Source organism: Mustela putorius, unplaced genomic scaffold (assembly GCF_011764305.1).
Source record: "Mustela putorius furo isolate JIRA1106 unplaced genomic scaffold, ASM1176430v1.1 tig00003898_pilon_pilon_pilon, whole genome shotgun sequence".
Taxonomy (NCBI): Eukaryota; Metazoa; Chordata; class Mammalia; order Carnivora; family Mustelidae; genus Mustela; species Mustela putorius.
This window is the reverse complement of record NW_025422047.1, coordinates 14,956,459-14,975,469: the sequence shown is the minus strand read 5'-3', so window position 1 is coordinate 14,975,469 and position 19,011 is coordinate 14,956,459. Positions and strand designations below refer to the sequence as shown.

At 36.8% G+C, this 19,011-nt stretch overlaps 1 protein-coding gene across 5 annotated transcripts in view; it reads left to right on the top strand.

The window, feature by feature from the left end:
* CEP152 (centrosomal protein 152) overlaps nt 1-19,011 on the top strand; it is a 96,694-nt gene that overhangs the window by 57,198 nt on the left and 20,485 nt on the right. For all 5 annotated transcript variants that reach the window (XM_013055514.2, XM_013055515.2, XM_004751343.3 and 2 more), the window contains exons 14-20: nt 1,513-1,635; nt 2,219-2,328; nt 3,074-3,202; nt 3,334-3,466; nt 9,668-9,949; nt 12,295-12,426; nt 17,100-17,750. In XM_013055514.2, coding sequence (XP_012910968.1) covers nt 1,513-1,635; nt 2,219-2,328; nt 3,074-3,202; nt 3,334-3,466; nt 9,668-9,949; nt 12,295-12,426; nt 17,100-17,750 — 1,560 coding nt within the window. The remainder of the gene's footprint in view (nt 1-1,512; nt 1,636-2,218; nt 2,329-3,073; nt 3,203-3,333; nt 3,467-9,667; nt 9,950-12,294; nt 12,427-17,099; nt 17,751-19,011) is intronic.

The following is a 19,011-nucleotide window of genomic DNA, read 5'->3' as shown; positions in this document are numbered from 1 at the left end:
AAACTTTAAAAAGTGGGGGCCAAGTTAAAAAAAAAAAGGCCATTCTAATGAGTCAGTAAAATCCTTGAAAGTCTCATTAATACCCCTACATTTAGAGAGAAGGTAACAGTAGGTATTGGTAGCTCTTCTCTTTTCTGACTAGAGTAAAAGCATGGCTTCTGGGCAATGATGGCAAGTGAAAGGGGAAAGTCAACAACTAGAGCAGTCTCCCTGTAAAGAAAGGCAAATGCTATGAAATGGAAGACTGAACCAGAACCTTGGTGTTCCGCCACCCCACACATGAGTGAGATGCACATTATCTCCCAATGAGGAGAATGAATCTCAATACAGGATATTTTTCAGACATTGTGAAAGAGAGCTCAGACTTAAAGTAAATACATAAACCAACAAGTCAAATGTAGTAGATATTTAAAAAAAAAATAAAAATCTCTGTGGCATCCACAATGAATAAAGAATTCATAAAGGTATAATAAAGGTAGGTAAGGAAGACACTTAGAGGTGAGAGGAAAATAAGTCCGTAAACAGACAAATCTCGGAAGATGAAAAACAGTGAAGGTTATGTAAGAGGTTCTGGTATGATGGCAATGCAAGAAATGCAAATAAAAACAATAGTTGGCTACCCTTACCCCATCAAGTACAATTTCTAGAGAGTCACTGCCATTGGAGGCAAAGAGAGTTGGACAGATTCGCTCAGACTCTCCAACCGTGTACATTTGCATGGCCTTGTGGGAAACAACTTGCCAAAGTCTGTCATGACTCAAAAATTGTACCTGTTGAATAAAATACAGATCTATGAGTTAATACTGGTTATATAAACAAATAAGTACAGAAATAAAAGAGATGTTAAACTTGGTGTAAGATAGAGAATAGAATATTTGCATAGTCAAGTATCTCTTCATAAGCTACTTATTCCTAATAACAAGTAGAGAAATTATGACTTTACAGTGAAGGTGCCTGCGGACACCACCTTCATTTATTGACCATCATCAGTGATGACACGAATTGACATCCTCTGTTTCCTAAAGCACACACAAGTCACTTCTGTGGTATTCATGACAAAAATGGATGACCTGAATTTAATAATGAAGTAATATCAGAGAAACCCAAATTGAAAGACATCTTACAAAATAACTAGTTGATACTCTTAAAAAAAAAATGTCATAGGTTTGAAAGACAAAGACCGAATTGTCCCTAGATTGAAGGAGACTAAGGAGACATGACAATTAAATGCAATATGGAATCGTTGATTGGATCCTGAATTAGGAAAATGGACGTGAGAGAAAAATTGGAGAATTTTTTAATAGGGTCTGCAGATTAGTTAATAGTACTATATCCTTGTTAATTTCCTGGTTCTGATCATTATACTGTGGTTATATTTGGGGATGGTGATAAAAGTTATATGGAAATTATTTGTGTTTTTGCAGTTTCTTTGAAGGTATGAAATTCATTCAAAAGCAGAACTTAGAATTTTTTAAAAGTCTGAAAAGCTTTTGATTTCTTTTTAACATTTAGACTAAAAAAGAGACCTCTGAAAATGGAACTAACCAATTATGGCCTGCCTCTTCTGATATGATTGTCAAAGATGACATTCTGCGACTTAAAAATGAAATTCACGTTTTACAACAACAAAATCAGGTGATTAAAAAAGTTTCCTGTATTTTGTGAGAATTTTTATGACCTCATTAAATTCAAAGGATATAACAGACTTCTCAAAAATCCAGAGACAATGTATTTAGTAGACAGGTTTATTAGTAGGTGACTAAGGATTCCAGTTATTCCCCTTTTTTGGTCATGAGGTAGTAGTTTCATGAGAAGGTGATTCCAGTTTCCTGTCTATAGAGAAACATGGCTACTAGAGGTGTTCTTCTCTTGACCAAAAAAATTAAACCTTGTTTATTTATATAGCTGTGAAGATTATTGAATTCTAAGACTTATTTTAAGACTCGGTCAGCTAATACTTCTCTGGTTAAATTTTTTCATGTCATACAGTGCAAAAGGAATTCAAAATTTTAAATCTTAACCCTATCAGAAAGCTACTTGTCAAATAAATGAATCTATACTCTTACAGGGGTTATAAAGAGACTTTGTAGAATTATGAAAATGATTCATCAATGTTACAGGGTAGAGATAAAGCACAGAGGATCTTAAAAGAGAAGATTGGACTAATCAGTGAAAATGATGTTTATATCCTCTAACTACTTTATTCTTTTGTATCTAGGAACTTAAAGAAACTGAAGAAAAACTGAGAAATACAAATCAAGACTTATGTAGTCAGATGAGACAAATGGTACAAGATTTTGACCGTGATAAACAGGAGGCTGTGGATAGGTAAAGTCTACATAGAGATCTAATGCCTGCCTCCACTCTCTGCCCTCCTGTCCCTGCTTAGAAAAAAAAGAAAGATTCAAGAGAAGTTATGGAGTGAACCCTCCCTGCTGAGATCTTAGAAGAAGAGGGAGTCCCTGGCTTCTCAAATTAGAATTCGGAACACATTTTCCATGGGAATGATGTCGTGTAGTGGGTTGGGTTCTATAGCATCATCAAAACTAGTTCATTGAAATAGTATAGCTTTATGGTTTTTATAGACTGTCTGGGAAACTATTCTTTATTAGGAAGAAATCTGTGGGAGGGAATATGTCTTCCAAATACCAAATCATAAACTTGGAAACAGATTTTTGGAGCATAACTTACTTGTGAGTTGGGTATTTCTAGTATTTACATTTAATCTAGATACCTTGGGATTTTGGAACTGTACCCTATTTCAATTAATTTTTTGTCAATAATCCTCAACCAAAGACCATTATCTGTGTGAAGGATTGGGGCATTTTCTTGTCCAAGTTTCTAATTTTTCTCTAGAAACAGAGGAAAGACGATTTTGAAGATTCTTTAAGCTCATCAATTGGGAATTAATTATTACCACTTTTGGTTGGGGAAAACCAACCTGACCTTGATTATAAGTTGCATCAGAGGGAGGGAGTGGATAGGGAAGGAAGGAAAAGACACCAGTTCATCTTGGTGTTTCTAGTAACACTGGGTACTGCCACAGATTCTACTGTCTCTTTTCTGTTTCTAGGTGTGAGAGGACTTACCAGCAGCACCATGAAGCCATGAAAGCCCAAATTCGGGAAAGCCTCCTAGCAAAGCATGCTCTGGAGAAGCAGCAGCTCTTTGAAGTTTATGAGGGGGCTCGATTGCAACTTAGGTAAGAACAGGAGCGTGTAGCTACCCTTTATGCTGTAGAGACAGTATTCTGTTCCATACTTGAGAGGAAAATTGTTTTGCAGCCCTTGTATTATTTTGTGGTCATTTAGTTGCCGGTTTTGTGTATCCAAGGTCTGACTTAGACAAGATGAATAAGGAGATGACTGCTGTGCAAGAATGTTACCTGGAGGTGTGCAGAGAGAAGGATGACCTGGAATCGACTCTCAGGAAGACCATTGAAAAGGAGCAACAGGCTCAGGAGAAGGTATGGGACAAGTTCATGTTCTCTTTGTTCCATCTCATCCCTCTGGCCTCACTATTGTTGTGGAAACCAATGCACTTCTTGTCTTGTGAACTGGGGAAGCATACGAAGTCCCTTTGCTTTTGGCTATATCACATCAGTATAGCTCACAACGTATAGTAAGTATTGAGATGGTTAGTAAAGCCTAAGTAGAAAATGTCGTACATATAGAAGAAAAGGATTCTTCCTTACATACTTATTCTAAGAGGCAAAACAGGGTTCTAAAAACAAACAAACAAATAAATAAATAAATAAATAAGAATGGACGCAAGTCACTTTGACTCTGAAACCCAGGGATCCTTGTTTTGCAGTCATTTGTTGGCTGCAGGCAAACCTGCCTAGTCCTGTGAGCACTGCACAAAATATTCCCTCAGACACATTTTCCTCTGACCCACTTCTCTCTCAGTACCTAAGTATCATTTTCTTCTTCTGGGAAGAAGGGCAGGAATTTGAACTTGGAACTTATGGAGCTATGGAGAGCAAGGTCACACTGTTAGTGTGACCCAATCTTTCAGGGAATTTCTCATTTTTAGGGAAGCCAGAGGGGCTACTCTACTCCCTCCTCCTGCCTGAATCTTCGAAGTTGCTATTGGTGAGTGTCCAGGAGTAAAATCACATGTAAACAGTCACCTCTCTTTTCTTCTCTGTCCTGGCGGGAGTCTCATCCAGACACACGTCTGACTCTCCCTTCCACTTTGGACCAGCCTACAGACCACAATTTGAAAGCCATCTGCGTCAAGATTAGAAAATATTTTTAAAGGCTTGAGTAAATGTTCTATACAGAGGTTGTCTGAACAAAGTTACATTAAAGCAGGCTATTGCTACTACAGACTTAAAAAGAATTAGTAAAGAGCAGGTGAGGAATTCAGCTCATTTAATATTTTGATTATTTTTGAGTAGATTAGTATGATAAAAAACATGCCATGTACACATATCATCTAATGGAAAAAGAACTTCTAAAGGGAGCTATTTGAGTTAGTGCTGGCAGTATAAAATTTAAAAGGGATATTAAATTACTTAGAAATTAAGAACTTTTCAGTAATGTTTAAAAAAATTAAAATGGGGGGAGATCTCTACTAGGATTATTTCTTTTTAAATATATAAATTGACAAAGAACAGAAGAACACTTCTCTCAAAGAGGTCATTCCTTTCAGGAATATATTTTTTGATACTTTTAAAAGAATCAGTTTAGCTATAAAACTGGATCTCCTATAATGAGCCACTTGCAGTTAACAGCAGATATGACACTGGCTCATGAATGCTTGCACACCACAGCAGGAAGGAAAGTTAAACTGCGATTTGGCCCTTCCAAAAAACTTAGAGGTTAAATATTTTTCTTTAAAAATTTCAAATTGTCATACAGTGAAATTGACTTTTAATCTGGTTTAGAGTTCTATACACTTTTAACACAGGATTTAACACAGGTATGGAGTGATGAGGGTATAGAAGACTTACCACCCTACAAGACTGCCTTGTACTAGCCCTTTGTAGTTATACCCACCCCACTGAGAGGGCCCAAGTCCTTAACCACATGAGAAGTAGAATTCATTCCTTCTCTGGGAATACCTTAGTTTTTTATTTAGACTTACACAAACCCATTATAAAATTTAGTGATCTTCGTAAGTCAGACAGAACAGAATTTTAAGTTTGAGAGAAATTTATTAATCTTTTCATATCCTCCAGAGGTAGGCAAAGATATACCAATCTGTTTTCCTAGGAAATGTCTCATACGCACACCATGGAAGACTCTTACTAAACTCAAGCAAGCTAGGGAACTTCAGGGTAGTCCTTCTCGGCAGGACATAGCCATTTTCCCTGCAGTTGGCTTTCAGGTCAGTAACTTAGTCTGGATACAGAATTTATAAGATAGGTAACCCCAAGAATCCTAGGGTTTATTTTCCTGTTCCATATATGTTCTTTTCTGAAACACTTATTGAGTCAGACTGTGGGTTAAGTAGAACTCAATTCCAAGTTTTAAAACTTTTATTAAAACACAGAGAACTTCCCTCACATGTTAGCCTGGCTTGTTCAGAGAATGGGAAAAATGTAGACACACAGCCCTTCAGACGGTAGTAATCATTGGAGGTCATGAATTTGCAGAAAAGGCAAAGGTGGGCAGTATTCCCATTCATAATGTCATTTCCATATACCTTAAGACTCATTTATACAAATTGTAATACATGCTAAGTCATTCCTTAGAAGTTAGAATTCTTTTGCTGTCTTGGGCATGCAAAGTTTAAATGTTTTAAAGCTATCCAGAAATTTACTTTCCTTTAATGATAAAACTTTAAAAATTAGGTATTCCCGTGTAGGATGTTCAAATGGCAGGTCCCCGGTGCTCAATAGGTCTATTACTTTACTTCTATAAGGAGAGGAAAGCAAGGTTTTCCTCATTGTGGTAGATTGCAAAAATGGCCACATGTTCTTCCCGTCAGTGAATGCATGCTATAGTATTATAGTGTGACTTTGTGGCTATTCTCAGTAAGAAGTGGTCTATTTGTCATCCCTTGAATCTGATCTTAGCTGCGTGACTTACTTTGGGCAATGGGACATTAGTATACGCAAAAAGAGCCTTAAAAAGCACTTGTGCATTGGAGCTTATAAGTTTGACACTCTGAGGAACACTGTGACCACCACCATGTGAATGATCTGGGATAACTTGCTGGGTGATGACCCATGTGACCAAGTCATCCTTCTAGCCAGACATTAAGCTAATACCCAGACATGTGAGTGAGGCCATCTTAGACCATATAACCTCAACTGCTTGCAGAGATCAGCAGCATTGACTTAGGTCAGAACCACCACCCAGCTGACCCAGAGAATCATGAGAAATAATAGATGTTTGCTATTTTAGTTTAGTTTTATTAAATTTTGGCTGGCTTACTATGTAGCAAAGCTGATCTATACACAAACATACAAATACACAGAAAATTGGTAGTGAGTCTAAAGGAAATGTAGATTCATATGGAAACAACTCCTGAAGGATAGATGTACACAAGTAAGATAATTTGAGAATTCTTTCTAAAGTCAACAAAAAATAACAGTGATATATGATATGAGCCTAGACAACTCAGCCATGTGATGGAGACTGTCCTATAGTATTAGTACAACTGTAGTTTCCATGACTTGAGTGTGAGTAAATGGATCCTTTAGTTACCAGAGAATTTCCGAAACCATGCAACCATGCAACACTGAGCAAAACTAGGTGGTATCTTTTTGGCACCTGCCATTGGTAGAAAGGCATCAGACGGCAATCCAGACCAAAATAAGCCAGGTCAGGTGTAAACCAGAAAAAAACTCAGACAACCAGCTAGTCCTAAATCGGAACTAATGGTAAAGAGACACCGAGCCCGAGCTCTGTTGCTGCTTGGCAGTAGGAATGGCACATGTACACTTCTCAGGCATGACATTCTGTGGGCTTCAGTGGGATCTCAGTGGAATGTCCAGAGAACCATTTCTGAAAATTTCCAAAACAAAACTGTTACAGGTTATTTCGACCCCTGAGTGGTAGACCTTTATTAGAGTTTTTTGATCAACTGGATTCCTATAACATTAAGTAGATAATGTTATAGTAATACTTAAATTATTAGACTTTATCTGGCCCTTGATATCAAATATCAAGCTATTTGATAATGCTTTAGCTGGTTGTGATAAAAAATTTTGTCTTTGATAGTGAAAAAAAATAATACCAATCTGAATTTATTATAGGATGCGTAACTTTTAAGATAGAGCAATAATTTTTGACTTGCATTGGATTATAAGTCTTTGAGAAGTATACATTTTATTTCTGGGCTATAATATCTAATGGGTCCCGTGATGGGTAAGGTGTAAATGTAAATGTCAGTTTCACTTTTTTAAAAAGTTGGTGTTCTGGGAATTTATTTATTGAATAGTTAGATGCTTTTTCTTTTTATATAGCCATATATACATTTTTTTATCCAATATTTGAGGTCTAAAGTCTTCACAAGACAGTTCACTAAGCAGATAGAGTTAGCATGTAGGAAGATCATTTGTCTCTGTTGCTATTACGTGCATGTAGCCATCATTTTATATATTTGACTTGAAGAGTATTAGTTCGTACAGAGAGATTTACTTGAATTTTGTTTAAAAAGACCGCTATTGGAGGAAAGAGAAGAATATGTAAGCAAACTGCAGGTGGATCTTGAAGAAAAGTACCAAGATACCCTAATGATGGAAAAGAACAAGTGGCTGAAAGAACAAGAAACTGATATTAAGCAACAGGTTGAAAATGAAGTGGTGTTAGCCAAATCACTCTGGGATGAGGAGCAGAAAGAGGTGTGGGTTAAAATTTCTTTCTAGTCACCATGTTTAAAAAGGGTAGTATTAACTGTAGAGAACAGTTTTTCCTGAACACAATTTTTAATTGCCAAGTACATACGTAATCATTTATTTTATGTCTCAGAATTGGGCCATTGGCAGCTTACACTAGTAAGCTTTTATTTTTTTAAAACTCCCCCTGCCCCGTAACTCTTCAACCCAATTCAGGATATAATGGATTTTGGAGGAGCACTTTTTTGATTCCTCAAAATGAAATCCACATCTAATTTCATATTGGGGAATGGTTCAGATAACTCCAGAACAGTCTATAATAAGAAATAAATACCCTGTATTGTAGATTAGAAGAAAGAAGTAATGACTAGACAGGCTCAGAAGCACAAAACATTACCTTTGTTACCTAAGTAGCAAATGAGATTGCTAGTAGTTTTCTACAAAATTTAGAATCAGTTTATGATCTAGAAAACTTAGAAATGAAATAAATTTTCACACTTATTGAAACTAGGTTCTTTTAAGTACAAGATCGCTATTAATTGGAATTGGTACCACCTAAAAGTGGATTAGTAGACCACTGTTCTTTCTTTCTGCCTTTCCTGCTTTCCACATCCCCAAGAGCAATTCATCAGTCTAGTGCTGGCACCTGAAATTCTTTTACTTGTCATGTTTTAATATAAAAATATATATTCTAGAATATATATGTTGTATGTATTTATATATATAAAATCTGGGTAGCACAACACAAATTCCCTATTTTTACATTGTCGCAAATTGTTTTTCGTTGAATTTGCTCACCAGTTTTTACAAGAAGGATGAGATAGCTAATGTTTTGGGGAGACTGTCAGGAAAGCATAAACCCTTACACAGGTTGCCATTTCAAATGAACCAATACGATCTGGGAATGTGGTAGCCAGGGAAGTGGTTCAAGAACTCTGGATACCCAGAAGGTAGAAAACAGGAAAAAGAAAAAGCAAGTTCTGCTGTATCACATTTTTGCCTAAGACTGACTGTGTTTGGATGCATCGTAGCATTTTGTTGAAAGTAGAAAGCTTTCATTAAAACACTCTTCTGACTTACTTGTGGAGCACAAGGAATAACATGGAGGACAGTGGGAGATGGAGAGGAGAAGTGAGTTGGGGGAATCAGAGGGGAAACAAACCATGAGAGACTGTGGACTCTGAGAAACAAACTGAGGGTTTTGGGGTGGGTGTGGGAGGGTGGGATGGCCTGGTGGTGTGTATTCAGGAGGGCACGTACTGTATGGAGCACTGAGTGTGGTGCATAAACAATCTTGGAACACTGAAAAAAATAAAGTAAAAACAACAACAACACGTTCTTCTACTCTGCCTCCCCCCTTCTTGAATTTACAGTTAACTCTAACACTAGAGCTTAGTATCATAACAAACAAGATTCTAATCTGTTTAATAAATAGAACTGTTTTTAGATTGTTCAGTTTTAGGTTGATTAATTAGATTTAACTCAGTCCTTGCTTTGTGGAAAGCCTGGTGTTGATGGGGAAAAAACCACATATTAATAGAAGTTTTCTTCTAAAAAAAAAAAAAGGAATCATGTCATCTTTATAGTGGCGGTGTCAAAGCTTCCAGAAGGTTGCATCTTGAGAGCGAGATAGCCTAACCTTATGCAGTACACTTAAATCCTCCATGTGATTTATGTCATGTATATACACAGTAACTTTCAGGATTTACTTGAGAATATATTTTCATCAACCAAGTTTCTAAATCTCATGTAATTACTACAACAATGTCTAGATGGTTTTCAAACACAGCTGTGGTTGCTCTTTTGGCTAGCTATTAATTCTAGTTTTTGCTTATTTGAGTATTTTTTTTTGTATGATTTTTCTTCTGAAAACAGATCAAACAAGAACTTATTCAACAGCTTGAAAAGGAGTGGCAGTCTAAGCTGGATCAAACCATAAAGGCCCTGAAAAAGAAGACCTCAGATTGTTGCAGCCAAACTGATCAAGTTACCGCCATGGATGTTATTGCCAAGAAAGAGATGGCAATCATGCTAGAAGAACAAACGCGGAAGATCCGGCAAGATTTAGAACAAGAGAAGGAGACAGCTATCAGTGGGGGCTTGAAAAAACTTGAGGTTGAATTAGAACTCAAATACTGTGAAAATATTGCCAAACAGGTAATATTAATGCTTTATTATTGCAAAATTATTGGAACTGCCTATTAATGAAAACCTGTAAAATGGTACCATTGAACTTGTTTGTAACTTTATATATATATATTTTTTAAGACTTTATTTTTTTTGACACAGATAGAGAGAACACAAGCCGGGGGAGCTACAGGCAGGCAGAGGGAGAGAGAGAAGCAGGTTCCTTGCCAAACAAGGAAACCGAAATAGGGCTCGATTCCAGGACCCTGGGATCATGACCTGAGCCGAAAGCAACTGCTTAACAGACTGAGACACCCAGGCACCCTCATAACTTTATATTTTAAAAAAATTTTATGAATTCTAGGGTAGAGAACCTCATATGTTGTCACTAAAATTTTCTTCATTATATTTCTGTCACAAAGCTTTTACTCCCTTGGTTTTTCTGTGTATTCTTTAAGTTTTCAGAATATTTGCTCCTTTTGCAATCTAGCATTAGGATGATCAAGGTTAAAGGTGGTTTTACAGCTGAATGAAGCACAATTTCACTATGTATCTTTCATATCTAACTTTACAGAAAATACTTCACTGAAGTAGTTCTAGAAAAACAAACTTAAAGCAAGTAAGCTATTTAACAGTATTTACATTGAGACTTGCAGAGTTGAATCTGCAGGCATGCCCCTCAAATGGGACATTGTCAATCCCATATCCTGCCAGAAAGCGGTGCCATTGCCTCCCCTTGGACCAAGCACTCAGACAACTAGCTCCCATTTAACTGGGCCATGTTACTTGGTTTTCGAAAGTGTCATACTGAGAAAAGTATAGCTCTGTATAAATGGAATAAAGAATTAATACTTTTTTATCTGTATTATTATGGTGATTTTTTGGTTTCAGGATGCCTTTACACTTTCAAAAAATGTAAGACCCTAAAGAGCTTTTCTGTGTGTGTTATACCTATTTACTGTATTGGAAAATAACTTTGAGAAATTTTTAAAAAAAGAATACTGAAGTGTGCTTGCCATTGGCTGTCAGAGCAATGAGATGCTATATAGCATGTAGCCTCTGCAGCATTGTGTTGTCCACACATGAATGAGTGGGAGTGAAAAAAGAAAAGGTCTGAATATTATTTTGAAAATAGTCTTGACCTCACAGAGCACCTGAGAGGATATTTAGCCCCTCAAAGGTTCCTGGACCTTAATATAACATTCTTTAGTTTATATTTACTCTTTTAGAGCTATCACTGATTAAAAACTCTTAAAATAATTCCTGAAGTAATATGTTAAAAAAGTATATTCCACTTTTGATAAAAACTTGACATTCTGCTTCTTTGTTAAATTGTTCTGTGTGATTTTATAGGGAATCCTTATGGAATGGAAACATCGGCAGATATATATAATGGTATCAAGGGCATCTTCTGTCAGTTAAATAATTTCCTGAAATGTTTAAGGTTTGAACAGAGTTAAGAAAATGTTCTACAGACAAAGAGATATGTTTAAGGATACTGCTCTGGTGTATATCTAATCACAGATCTTGTGAAGAAAAATAAATAACATGATGTAGTAGAAAGGAAGTAGTCATAATAACTTTTTAAGGAATATAAATTTCTATAGGAACTTTATCTTTTCCCCATAATTTTAACTCCCTGGAATTTACCTGTAAATATATATAGCATTTTGCAAAAACAGTTCAGCCCCTTATGTCAACTTGGTTTCTGTATGTTTGTATGGATGTGGGTATATGTGTGTCTGTGTGTATTTCAAAATAAGGGAAGAGTACTTAATTATCTTGTGGTAACCTGTGACAGATTTACAACCATGTAGCCCTCATAATTCTTCAGGTCTTACATTTTTGCCTGAATCGATGCATCACCTTCATTCTTTAGTTGCAAACTCACAATAGACAGGAAAACTTGTTCTGGGACAAAGCTATAAAAAGTATCGGTGTGTGCTGGCATGTGTTAATGTGTTTATATGTAAGGCAGGAGGACTGTGGATATGGTTGGTGTGCTACTAGACAGCAGCTGACCTCAAGTAGCATTCCTGCATGTCTTCTCCTTTTTCTCAAGAGAAATAGAGGAGTTTTTTGGAAATGGCATTGGTACTTTGTATGAAGCTTTCTAATAGTAGTATTGACCGTCGAACATTTATAGATTTCTGCTTGTTGTGGTGGCATTCACTTGGGGCAGTGTGGGAAGTTTTGAACAGAAGGATGAGAACCTACTGTTGGGGGTAAGGTGGAGTACTAGAAGTCTCACTGTAACTAATGTAGTGTGGTACAGTGTGAAATACACATGAAATTGTAGTAGCTATTTGCAAATGGGCTCTTTCTGAAGGTTAATACCTCACTTTACCTCTTTCTCTTGCAATAACCAATTGCAGGTGGAAACAGCTGTGCAAAATGCTCGTCATCGATGGCTGGAAGAAATGCCTGACCTTGCAGAGTATAAAGCACATGTCAGAGCAGAACAGAAGAAGTGGGAAGAACAACAAGACATCACTGTGGCCAGACGGGTAAGCGCTCTCCTTGAGAGATGCTTCACAACGGCCTCTCTCCTGACCTCCCAGCTTTGTCCAGGGAATTTGTATCTACTCAGATGGTTATGGAAGGATTAAGTACAATCATCCATGTTGAACATTAGCTCCGAGCCTGGCTGATGATGTCTGTTATCATCATCAAGATATTGAGGGAGAAAGAATATATTTTAGGGTCCTGAAACTCTCATAGTCAGGAAGGTAACCGTAACTGTGAAACTGAATCCCATTTGATCTTGCCCTATCATTAGGAGAAATTCGGAGCAGGTATTTATCTGTTTATTAATAGTCGTGCAGTATCCTTTCACATGGTTTGTTCTCTGTGCTCACTCAGTAGTCTTATAGTCTTGGAAAATAGCCAACACTCCTTTCCGGATACCTCATGTTTGACCCGAAACAAAATCATTTTGCATTCTCCCAATTTATTAGAGTAAACCAATTCTAATCAAAATGACAGTAAACTGAACATGGTTTTGAAATTTGACACAATAATACTAAAATTTACTTGGAAAGGACTAGAAATTTTTTAAATGTTCTGGAAAAGAAATAGTAGTCCAACCCTAACACATAATAGAATATGTTGGAAAATGACAATTTAGTGTTGAGTCACAAAAAGAGAATTCTTTTTGAGAATTCTGTATTATACATACTTCAGAGATAGGACCAACTGTGAATAAAAGCTTAATTGTTTCAAAACAAGGGGATAAGGAATTATTCCATAATAAATGCTTTTTTTTTTTTTTTTTTAATTTTTTATTTTTTATAAACATATATTTTTATCCCCAGGGGTACAGGTCTGTGAATCACCAGGTTTACACACTTCACAGCACTCACCAAATCACATACCCTCCCCAATGTCCATAATAAATGCTTTTATGATAGCCAGAGAGCAATTTGGAAAAATTAAGGTTACCCAAGCATGCATCACAATAAAGGCTAAATTATTAAGAAGTTAAACATTTTTAGGGCAACCCTCTTGGGTCTCTCTCCAGGAGCTTTGTACTATCAGTCAATAAACTTAACTATCAATAGGTTTTGCTTTACTGCCCACCAAAGAAAAGAAAAAAGGAAAAAAGAAAAACATTTTAAATAAGCACATAGGGGAAAGCAGGGATATTTTAGATCTTTACCATAATAACTCAATTTTGGGACAACAGACGTAGTAGCAAAGATAGATAAAGTAAGTAGATAAAATAGGTACAAACATTTAAAACATTTTTGCTTTTATAATTAAAAAAAAAGTGGGGCGCCTGGGTGGCTCAGTGGGTTAAGCCGCTGCCTTCGGCTCAGGTCATGATCTCAGGGTCCTGGGATCGAGTCCCGCATCGGGCTCTCTGCTCAGCAGGAAGCCTGCTTCCCCCTCTCTCTCTGCCTGCCTCTCCATCTACTTGTAATTTCTCTCTGTCAAATAAATAAATAAAATCTTTAAAAAAAAAAAAAAAGTGACAGGATAATAAAAAGGAAAATGAAGGAATTAAACACGGGAAACAATGGGGCACCTGGGTGGCTCAGTCATTTGAGTGTCTGCCTTTGGCTCAGGTCATGATCTGAGAGTCTTGGAATCAGGACCCCACATCGGGCTCCTTGCTCAGTGGGAAGTCTGCTACTTTCTCTCCCTCTGCCTGCCACTCTGTCCGCTTGTGGTCGCGCGCTCTCTCTCTTTCTTTCTCTCTCTCTGTCAAATAAATAAATAAATAATCTTAAACATGAGAAATGTTAATACTAATACACGATAAAAACAATACAAATTTATGAGAAAAACAAGAATCTGTGGATAAGTACAGCAGAAAATGAACATACAATCTTCATAAGTCCAAATAACAAATTTAGGGTACTATTTTATGCCACATGTGTAAATTCTGTCTTCTTAATTATAATACAAAAGAATACATTGCAGTATTAAGTACATACTGTTGTCCCAATATTACAACCATTTTGGAAAATAATATGTGCAACAGACATTGTGAATTTTTCATATGTCATATTTATAATCTTATTCCACAGGTTACTTAGGGAAATAATTCAGCACAAATAGACTGTTCTAACATTCTTCTTAAGTTACGTGATAGTACACACTGGTGCTCATTGCATTATTCTCTATACTTTTTAGTAAGCTGACATATTTCAAAAGGAAATTTAAGAGGAAGAGAAAAGGGAAATAATGTGAGGACGTGCATGTGTTTCAGAGCTCTGAAGTCAGGAATTATAAAGTTGGGTAGAATATAGAAAATAAAGTAGTCAAGAGATCTTTCCTTAAGAACCAGAAGACCTGGATATATGTAAATGCAGACATGCAGAAATCAGAGGACAGTGTGTTAATTCTCAAACTTTAGCTGGCATGAGATCCCCCTGGAGGGTTTGTTAGAGCAGATTCCTGGGCTTTTTTCCTTGAGATTCTGAAATGGTGGGCCTAAGAGAATCCTGAGAATTTGTGTGTCTAACAGACTCCTAGGTGATGTAACACTGCAAGTTTTTAGAGCCACTGGGGTGTAAGCAGCACTCTTCTAAATAATTATTGAGCCACAAAACATAATGTTAACGTCTTGTGGATCCTTCCTCCAAACCAAAGAAGGTGAGCAAGGGCCAGTTTCATAGCACTGGCTGGAGGGTTCTTATAAGGTTAGAATGATCCTTCAAGATCTGTAAAAATTTAAAGCCAGTTTGTCCAGAGTCCAACTTTGACCAGAGTCAAGGTGGTTCAGTGGTTCCTAAACTTTAGCTGCACATTAGAAAGACTTGAAACAAAGCATCATGAAGGCCCACGGAGGGTGTTGACACAATGTGATTTCTGCCCAGTGCTCTGAATGTCAAAGTGAAGAGGATCTTTTAAAAAATACTGTTGCCAGTCTCCCATCCCCCAGGCTCAATGTTTTAATGGTACAGGGTGTGGCCTGGGTATTAGGATTTTTAAAGACTTCTCAAGTGATGTAATGTATAGCAACTATCAGGAAACCCCTGAGTTGCTTAATGCTGTCAAATTTGCTTTGCACCACTTCATGTGAGAGGATACACACTTTTGATGAGGTCAACAGGTCATCCAAATTCTGTAGGATCTTCCACCTCCACCAAGTCACCTGGTAATGATTTTCAGGTATCCACGGTGACAAGCCTGTTTTCCCTTACAGCACTCTTTAAACATGTTTCACATCACTACTGAATTATCCTGCTGGTAGCAAAAGAATTTTGCTGTGCATTCTTTTGTAAAGCTCATCTTAGATGGTGGGTTCCCTTAGAAAATTTAAAATACAATTCAAAAATTTTGATTTATGTGCAACTCTTCAGGAATACATTGTTGAATAAAGGTTTATAACATATTTAAGAATTTTTTAGTTGAAGGTGTTTGCTAAGATTATATAATACCTGAAAACTTAGGAAATAACCCTATTTCAACAGCCAGAGCATACATTTAGATAGTACTGATTACTACCAATCATCACTGTCCAGGCCAAGCTTTTGGAAATGCTTGCTTTAACACATATGCTTTTGACATTTTTGAATTTATAAAAGAGAGTTAAGGTCATTATCTGATCTGCACCTTATGAGATTAAGGTGATTAATCTCATATTATATACAAAATAGATTAAGTGACTTTTCTAAGGCCATGCAGCCAAAAGTAAGAACGACATAACATTTATTGAGTCCTTATCTGCCAGGCTCTAGACTAAAGGCTTCAAATGGATATTTTTTTTCTTTTGTCATTTATTCCTAACAAAATTCTGTCAGGTAAGCATTATAATTGGTCCCCATTTTATAATTGAGGACCCTAAGGCTCAAAGAAATTGAGGACTGTGCCCTTGATCCCACAGCTGGTCAGTTTCCTATGGTAGTGTGTCCCCAGAGCCTGCCCTGTTAAGCACCGTGCTAGGCAGCTCTCGGCAGCCAGAGGTGGGGTTAGAGCCAAGCTTTGGCTTTTTGGTTCCCTAGGACTTCTTGGTTTTGTACTACTACTCTCTGTGATCTGCTAGTCTTCTTATTCTTTCAGAAAATTAGATTAATGAGTAAAATGACTTTTTCTGTCTGGTATTGTCATTTAATGAACTCTGCTAACCACTGTGCTTCCATTAAAATACAGTTATATTTGTCTGCAAGTTATGCAGGTATATGTTATAGATTTCTTTATGTGGCTTCTTTTGCTTTATGTAAGAAGATATTTCATTTGCCATGGACATAGATAAAATTTGAGGCTACATCTGTGTAAGACTAATAGGAATTTTTTTCAGAAGTTAATTTTGGGTAATTGTATAATTACATATATTTGGGGTCAGTTTAAATTTCTAGTTCTCTTTCAAGAAACTGGTGTTTTAAGACAAAAATACTAGGTCATTTAAAATGAAGAGGGGGCACCTAGGTGGCTCAGTCATTTAAGCGTCTGCCTTGGGCTTGGGTCATGATCCTGGGTCCTGGGATGGAGCCCCGCATTGGGCTCCCTGATCAGTGGGGAGTCTGCTTCTGCTTTTCCCTCTCTTCCTCCCTCTGCTCATTCTCTCTCAAATAAATAAATGAAGTCTTTAAAAAAAAATAAGGAAAGGATCTTAGGTTATAGTATATAGGTATATTTTAGGAACAATTTCTTATCCCAAATAGTTACTGTAATTTTTTAATTAATGAGGAGATCACAAAGAATTTTAAATGTGCATTGTTATGTCTTTTAGATATCATTTGCTATTTCTGAAGCTAAAGAGAAATGGAAAAACGAGCTTGAAAATATGAAAAAAAGTGGAATACCTGGAAAAGAATTGGAAGAGAAGATTCATTCTCTCCAGAGAGAGCTTGAGTTAAAGAATGAGGAAGTCCCTGTGGTTGTCAGGGCTGAGCTGGCAAAGGCCCGGAGTGAATGGAACAAAGAAAAGCAAGAAGAAATCCACAAAATTCAAGAACAAAATGAACAAGATTACCGGCAATTTTTAGATGATCATCGAAATAAAATTAATGAGGTGCTTGCGGCAGCCAAAGAAGACTTTGTGAAACAGAAAACTGAACTACTTCTTCAGAAGGAGACAGAATTGCAAACATGTCTAGACCAGAGTCGTAGGGAATGGGCAGCGCAGGAAGCCAGGAGGATCCAACTGGAAATCTATCAGTATGAGGAAGACATCCTCACTGTACTTGAATTTCTCCTGAAGGACACCCAAAAGGAACATGTCAGTGATTCAGAAAACAAGCAACTCTTGGAACTCGTGTCAACTTGTTCTTCAAAATGGGTGTCTGCCCAATATTTTGAAAAACTAAAGGCCTGCATACAGAAAGCTTTTCGAGATCTCCTCTCCCTAGCTATAGAAAATGCCAACTCCGAGTGGGAAAAGGTATGTTCCTGATAAATGAAAAGCACTATTAATAAATATCAGAGATGATTGTAGAAGTCGAATATGGTCTTTTTTCTTCCTTTCTTCATTTTACAGGTTAGTAGACATGAAACTTGAGTTTTTAGCAGTGGTTTAACAACTTTTTGTAGTGAATCCAGAGGATTTCATTTCTTTTTGCCAAAAAGCTTTGCTTCTTCATGGTGCCACAAATATGAGACAGAGCTTTTAGGCTGTAGACCTCTTTTTCCTAAAAAATATATGCTGTCCTTTGTAAGGGCCTAGCTTTGAGAAACTGAATTAACTCTCATTCCTATTTTTGTTTCTTGGGCATGGGCACTTCAAGAAATATGCATCATATTAAACTAGGGTTTCTTAAGAGCTTCTAAAGAGTTTGGAAGCCTGTTTCTTGCCCTCAAGGAATTTATGTCACAAAGGCAAAAAAATGCCAACCAAGTACAAAAAATGTAGAACAAGCAGTTAGAAGTATGGATCACTCATACAAAACTCTGAAGCCCAGTTTTGTTGCTCTACTATATCTGTGCATGTAGAATGAGTTAATGATATTCTTTCAGTTGTCTAAGTAGTCTCTGATACTAGCTTTTAGTTTTGGTGAAAGATCTGATGATTAAAGAAAGGAGATATGCATGAAAAGTCTAGAATGATATGTAGCCAGTTTCAACATTTGGAATTAGAGGTAGAAAAAAATGCCGATATTATAAGTTTTGAGAACAGTCATAAGAGTTAAGTTTTATTAAGATACCATGATTAATGATTTTCAAGGCAGGATTGAACATTTGATAGTAATACTTACTGGAAAGTTACAAGCTGGGAAAGAAAATCGGAGTTCCAGTCCTACACTTGAGGATAATTACTCTGTTACCTGCATAACTGGTAACTGCCAGTGTAACTGCCAGTGTTTTGTAGGGTATAAATGACACGGCTTGGACTTTCTGCCTCCTGTGTTTGAGATAGTACAGAATTTTATACCCAAAAGTTACCTGAAAGATCAGTTTACCCCATCCCAATAGTATCCCCAGTTGATACTATTACTCTGATTTCTCAGAGATGTGAAAGCAACCAGTTAAGAGTTGTTTTCAATGTAAAAATAACTGGGCAAGATCACTTCCCATGAATAATGGTCGTAATACTTAATTGAAAATTTTGGAAAAATAACTAAGAATTACTTAGAGCGAGTGTTAAGGGTGAGTAGAGATGAGAAAATCATGTTACGTGCTTTCTCGTTTACTTTCCCGAAAAGGCA